The 6912-nt window shown below is 43.4% G+C and overlaps 1 protein-coding gene across 1 annotated transcript; it reads left to right on the top strand.

Annotated features, from left to right (window-relative positions):
• The first annotated feature begins 1438 nt into the window (after positions 1 to 1438).
• On the top strand, positions 1439 to 6678 carry dhx35 (DEAH-box helicase 35). The gene is made up of 21 exons (XM_070545265.1): positions 1439 to 1516; positions 1793 to 1920; positions 2030 to 2122; positions 2340 to 2417; positions 2549 to 2653; positions 2722 to 2783; positions 2884 to 2953; positions 3031 to 3090; positions 3338 to 3450; positions 3532 to 3628; positions 3707 to 3865; positions 4034 to 4244; positions 4316 to 4440; positions 4972 to 5026; positions 5179 to 5369; positions 5463 to 5540; positions 5625 to 5754; positions 5817 to 5898; positions 5994 to 6065; positions 6239 to 6350; positions 6463 to 6678. The coding sequence occupies exons 1-21, from the start codon at positions 1477 to 1479 to the stop codon at positions 6499 to 6501; spliced, it is 2100 nt and encodes a 699-aa protein (XP_070401366.1). The 5' UTR covers positions 1439 to 1476; the 3' UTR covers positions 6502 to 6678.
• The last annotated feature ends 234 nt before the right edge of the window (positions 6679 to 6912 follow it).

Genomic DNA, 6912 nt, shown 5'->3' with positions numbered 1-6912 from the left:
AGGCTCCCTATGGAGCGCTGTCTGTCACCTATGATAGACTGTCAATATGGTAAAGCTATGGAATCTTGCGTTACCATAGTTACAGCTCAGGTGCATCATTTAAAATGCTTTATATATTATATATTATATTTATATATTAAGGCTAGAACCTTTCAGACTTCAGTATATGTTTCATCTCGAGTGAGTAGGAACTTTTCTCTGCGGTCTCTGTGTTTGCTGAATTTAGTCTTCCAGAGAGCAGCTCTAGCAGGTAATAAAACTACCCGCAACCCAGCCCAACATCTGACATGTTTAGACTTTCAGATTTATCTGAAGTGTTTCCTGTGCTTTACGGGGAGACTTTAACATCCCTCAAGGTAAACTGGTTTTATCATTTATATAAAATACACCTGCTGAAAAAAGCAAAATAAACAACAACCTTTCTTTCCGGAACTGCGCTGCTCTGGGTGGCTGCATGTTGGAGTAGCTCTGTTCACTATGTGTAAGTTTAGCCTTTTCTTGGACATTTTTTCTTCTAGTTTCTTAAGAAAAACTGTATATTTTTGGATACTTTGCTTTTCTGTTTATGGTGCTGTGAAGCTTGGAAGATTTTTACTGCTAATTTTTAGCTTTTTTCACTTTTTGAGCATTTGTTATGATGCGTAACCATGGCAACAAGCTGGTTTACAATCGGGAGCAGCTGATTAACATTGGAAAGGCTGAAATAATACCTCATTTGAAGCCACAAATCCCAAATGAGCTAAAACGCAAGAAGTGTGGATGCAGAGCTGGAGCAAAATGGAGATAGAGAAAGAGGAAATTCAAACCATCTCTTCCATCGATCATAATGGGCAATGTGAGATCACTGGCCAACAAGATGGAGGAACTCCAAGCCCTTTCAAGGACTCAGCCAGAGTTTCGGAACCGCTGGAGGAGATAATGCAAAGAAGGATCCTCCAGAGAATCAAGAAAATTATGGACAACAGAAGAGTGTCTTCAGTCACGGGCTTCTTCAGTTTCGCTGAAACACTAACCACTACTGGAGATCCTTCCTGCCAACAGCCATTGTAATATACAATAACTCTTTGATGACTTATTATTATTATTATTCTGAGCTACTACAGCAATCAATTTCCCTCTGGGATTAATAAAGTATTTTTGAATTGAATTGAACCCCTTAAGCAGGTCAGATTACAGATAAACAGTCAAGTTAAAACTCATTTGAATCTGAAATATGAGTTATAAACGTACATTTATATATGGATTTTTTTTCTTATTAAGTAAATCAAGTTAGTAAAGTAATATCAAACAAAATTTACAGTTTAAAGAAAAAAAACAACGTCGTATTCTTGTATTTTAAAGTAAAAAAGTAAAGAACGAATTATAAAGTTAAACTTCCCTGACATTCATAAACTTAGAAGAAAAAAAAAGAAAAGCCCGGATCCTTACGTCATTACATAGTTCGAGGGGGAATAATAAAGTGACGTACAAGCCAAGATGGCGGCTCCCCGCGCCACGATGAAATTTTGGAAGCCGGGTAAGTGTGTAATAAACTGATAAATACAGTATATGGTCTGCTTTTGGGGTCATTTCTATCCTTAAAAGAGCAGCTGCTGTCTGTAGAGCTGCGCACGTCGGTTCTGCTGTAGCGGTGTTTGATCCGCAGCGACTGCGGGTCTCTGCAGCCTTCAGCTCCGCTGCTGTCCCCGTGTTTACCTGCCAAGATGAAATCATGTTTATCCGTTGGAAGGAACACCGCTCCTCCTAACAATAAACCAAACATCTAATGTTTCTTCTGTCTGCTGTTTTCCAGGAACGGAGGCACCGGGGATCTCAGAGGAACGGGAGCTCACCTCAGAGACCACCGTGTCTCCCATCATCTTCAACCCCAACACCGCCCTCTCCATAGAGAAACAGAGGCAGAAACTCCCTGTTTTTAAGGTTTTCTGTTACATTTGCACATCAAAAAGCCCTTTTAACAGACTATAGATGATCGGGTGTGAATTTTGTTTTTATTTGAGTGCATTAAAGGTGTTTATCTCTTCTGCAGCACAGAAACAACATTCTATACTTGGTTGAAAGCCACCAGACTGTAATCATAGTTGGTGAGACTGGATGTGGGAAGACGACACAAATACCTCAGGTTAGTTTCATTTATTCCATGAAAACGAGTGCATCTAAACTAGTCTAATGCAGCGATTGCTTGGCTTAACTGCCTCCATAGTGCTTCAGCATGACCTTGTCCTTATGCTTAGCTGCTTCCCTTTTATCTATTTTTTAGCAGGGTTTGCACCGTATCAGCTAAAACCTAATTTATGCATAATCTGTTATTCATGCTGTTCTTCCTGCTCTCCCATCAGTACCTGCTGGAGGCTGGCTGGGCCACAGAAGGGAAAGTGATTGGAGTGACGCAGCCTCGACGTGTGGCTGCAATCTCTGTAAGAACCATGCTGATGTCCTTATTCACAGCTTTGTCAGTGTCATCTAGCTGCAGGCAAATTCAGTTCCTCACAACGGATACACGCCTGCTTTAACAGTTGTCCATTTCCTCGCTATTTCCTAATAATAGGTGGCTAACCGTGTTGCAGAGGAGCGAGGGGCCCTGCTGGGACACGAGGTTGGCTACACCATCCGGTTCGATGACTGCTCTGATCCCCATGCCACAAGGGTTAAGGTAGCTGCTGGAGAGTTCATGGCTGTCTCTGCTTTGATTAGTTGTTTTGTAATGTTTGTGTGTTTTAGTTTCTAACAGATGGCATGCTAGTGAGAGAGATGATGGCTGATCCTCTTTTGAAAAAGTACAGGTAAATAAAAGTCATGAGATGAGATAGTACCGTTTTATAGGGTGCAATACCCCTGATTTAAATGAATGATGACACTAATGTTCTATTTTTTCACCTGTAGTGTGTTGATGCTGGATGAAGCACATGAGAGAACTCTCTACACAGACATAGCTATTGGTCTGCTGAAGAAGGTGATGTCAGCAACATCAGAAAGACTTTTTCCTGTGCACGTTTACTTTACTCATCCCGTTTGTGTCTGAATTCTCAGATTCAGAAGAAACGAAGAGACCTACGGGTGATTGTGGCCTCTGCCACCCTGGATGCCAAGGTGACTGCCTCATTAAGATGAGCAGATAGGCTTGATTAGTGAGAAATGATGGATAAAAATTCTGGAAACATCTGAAAGCCACCTCATTTGTGTCTTATCAGACAAAAGAAGCTTTCATCTAAATAGGTTGTATGCTGTTCTAGTCGTCCGGTTGAGGATAACTCTGATTTTTCTGCAGTAGAAGAAGAAACTGTTGAAGTAATTATATGAAATCTCTAAATCCTTTGATGTTGCTGTTTTTTTGAAGAACTTCCATGAATTCTTTAACCTGAATGACTCCGGGGATCCAAACAAGGACACAAGTGCCATTCTAACAGTAGAGGGACGCACTTTTCCAGTAGATGTCTTCTACACGGTCAGGTAGTACAGACACAGTCCAAATTCGGGAAAATACCGTGTTTAACTCTGAAAATCTCCTCTAATAATCGGGTATACTTCTAGTCCCGTCCCAGATTACGTGAAGGCCACGGTAGAGACCGTGATGAAGATCCACGAGTCGGAGGAGGATGGGGATATCCTGGCTTTCCTCACTGGACAGGTCAGAGAAAAAATGTTTCTGTTCCGAAAGTGAAGTTTTATCGGTGAGATTAAACCGTGGTAATGTGATCCACTTTAGGAGGAGGTGGAGAAGGTGGTGTCTCTGCTGCAGGAGCAGGCCAGGGCTTTATCTCGGTACGGTCTGAAGAAACACCTGAGGATTTTGCCCATGTACTCTGGACTTCCCTATGCCGATCAGATGAAGGTCTTTGAGAGAGCACCTTCTAATGTCCGCAAGGTGACCTTTTTATTGTTTTTATTTAGAGAAAAGTTCTTCTGCTTGTTTTTTTAGTTGTTTGTTCTTTGGTTTCGTATTTTAAAATCTGAGCAGCATCAAAAAGATCAAAGTGAGAAATCCAGTAAAGAATTAGCAGTTAAGTTAAGAGTTTTCTGATTTCCTTTCCAGATTGTGGTGGCCACTAACATCGCTGAAACCTCCATCACAATAAGTGGAATAGTATTCGTCATCGACTGTGCATTTGTGAAGCTGCGTGCGTACAATCCTTGCACGGCCATCGAATCTCTGGTGGTCACGCCCATCTCCAAGGCTTCAGCCAGCCAGAGGGCAGGCCGAGCCGGACGGAACCGCCCTGGCAAGTGCTTCAGGCTCTACACGGGTATGTACAAAGCTGCTGAAGCAGATTTCCTAATGCTGATCATTCACTACCATATTTGATGTTTGTTTCAGAGGAGGACTTTGAGAAACTGCCGGCCTCTACTGTTCCAGAAATGCAGCGCTCCAATTTGGCCCCTGTCATCCTGCAACTCAAAGCTTTAGGCATCGACAACGTGCTGCGGTTCAGCTTCCTCTCGGTGAGTTACACACGCATCCTCCCCCAGGTCAAGGGAGTCGTGCTACATTTTCATTCTCATGAATAATACCTGGCTTTGGAAAAAAGAGGCAACTCACAACAATCAGTGGCTCACATTTCGGATATGATAAATGGGAAATGGCCTGTATTTGATATAGCGCCTTCTAGAGTCCTGGAACCCCCCAAGGCGCTTTACAACACAATCGGTCATTCACCCATTCACACACACATTCACACACTGGTGGTGATGAGCTACGATGTAGCCACAGCTGCCCTGGGGCGCACTGACAGAGGCGAGGCTGCCGACCACTGGCGCCACCGGTCCCTCCGACCACCACCATCAGGCAACGTGGGTTAAGTGTCTTGCCCAAGGACACAACGACAGCAACAGAGTGAGCGGGGCTCGAACCTGCAACCTACCGATTACTGGGCGAGCACTTAACTCCTGTGCCACCGTCGCCCGGATTCTGGACTCATCTGGGATTTTCGAGTCAATATTTCCCTAACGGTCAGTTTTTTTTTTTTCTGACAGCCTCCTCCAGCTCAGACTATGGTACAAGCTCTGGAACTTCTGTACGCTCTTGGAGGTAAGTATGTTACCGTGGTCAGACAGGTGATCAACATAATAAGAAACCAGCTTTCAGCTACATGAGCGGTCATTATCATGATGACTTGTTTAATGCAGACGAGCTGAGTTGTTTGTTTACAGGAATCCGTATCTTTAACGTCTTTGTCGCAGGTCTGGACCAGTACGGCCGTCTGACTGACCCCATGGGTGTACGGATGGCCGAGTTCCCTCTCACCCCCATGTTTGCAAAGATGCTTCTTGAGTCTGGAAACTTTGGCTGCTCCAAAGAGATCGTTACCATAGCAGCAATGATGCAGATCCAGAATATATTTGTTGTGCCACCCAATCAGAAGAAAGTTGCTGTAAGACAATTTTAAAGGGACCATGATGTAGTTTTTTGGTCAGAAATTCTTTATCAGCATAATAATCACCCTTTTTTATGTATCACTCTGCAGGCTCGCGAGCACAGGAAGTTTGCAGTTGCAGAGGGAGACCACCTCACCATGCTGAACGTGTACGAAGCATTTATTAAGGTATAGCATGTGTGCATATGAACTTGAATAACCTAAAGCGGGATCTGCTGAAGGCTGTGGCATTTCTTTCTGTCTTTCCTGCAGCACCAGAAGAGCTCCCAGTGGTGTCAGGAACATTTTCTTAACTACAAGGGTCTGCTGCGTGCCATGACGGTGCGAGAGCAGCTTAGACGGCTCATGAACAAGTTCAAAGTGCCCCGGACTTCCAGCGAGGGTACGTCCATCAGGCTTGATTCACTGGATGTGGCGAGAAACTGGGAATGTTTGTCTTTGCAGGTGACCCAGATGTGATCCTGAGGTGCATTGTCTCTGGATTTTTTGCTAACGCTGCCCGTATCCACCATTCTGGTTCCTACCGGTGAGAGAGCAAGTCGGGTTTTATCTGCCTTTGTTTTGGTGTTTTGCAGTTTAAAATGTTGTTTTTTACATTCTGCTGTACTTTTGTGTTTTTAGGACGTTACGAGACGATCTTGAGCTCCACATCCACCCAAACTCTGTGCTTTACGGAGAGAAACCTCCAAAGTGGTCAGTATCTGGCTGTAATGTCTGGTATCTTTTATGCGTTCAGTGTGGAGGTTTCCCACAAACCACTCAAAATGAAATATGCATTCGCTCAAGGAGACAAAGTTCTTTCATTTTTTGTTTCAAAGTTCTGCAGAAACCCTGATTGAACCTCGTTTTGTTGCTTTTTTTTCCAGGGTTGTCTTCAACGAGGTGGTGCAAACATCAAAATACTACATGCGCGATGTGACCGCTGTTGAGTCGTCCTGGCTTGTTGAGTTAGCTCCACACTTTTACAAGCAAGCAAAGGTTAGTCAAAACGTAAACTACGATATTTTTGGACTCAATATTCTGCCCTGATTATTACTAGAGAAGCTCTAACCTTTGACCCTTGGAGTGACTGGTGTCTTTCTTCTTTTAGCATGGTTCACTGGCCAGCAAGAGATCCCGAGTTCTCTGAAGCCTGCTCTTGTAAGACAAGAAGACAAAGACACCACGTATATTTTCTGTATATATGCATATATAATATATATGGATTGATTGTCCACATGCACAACTCTCTTTTAGTGTGTGGCCATACAACAACAGGACAAAGAGTAGATTTTTAGTGTTGACGTCAACACTTTTAGCTTCTAGGCTGTATGATACAGTGATAAATGTAGACGAGGCCAGGTTGGGCCTGACTGGAGCCCGATCAAGCATGGCCGCCTCATAGTTTATCCATCGATATCTATAAAATGTAGTCTGAGCAGGCTCAGATCCAGCGAGCATCTCATGTGTCACAAGCTCTTCCACACCTGGCTTCAATATATATTTTTTAAAGTTTAGTTTTTTGTGTAGCAGATAAATAACGAATGCTAAGATGGTGAGG

The sequence above is a fragment of the Nothobranchius furzeri genome, chromosome 15 (genome assembly GCF_043380555.1).
Source record: "Nothobranchius furzeri strain GRZ-AD chromosome 15, NfurGRZ-RIMD1, whole genome shotgun sequence".
Classification (NCBI taxonomy): Eukaryota; Metazoa; Chordata; class Actinopteri; order Cyprinodontiformes; family Nothobranchiidae; genus Nothobranchius; species Nothobranchius furzeri.
Note: the sequence above shows the minus strand (reverse complement) of the source record. Positions and strands in the feature narration are given on the sequence as shown.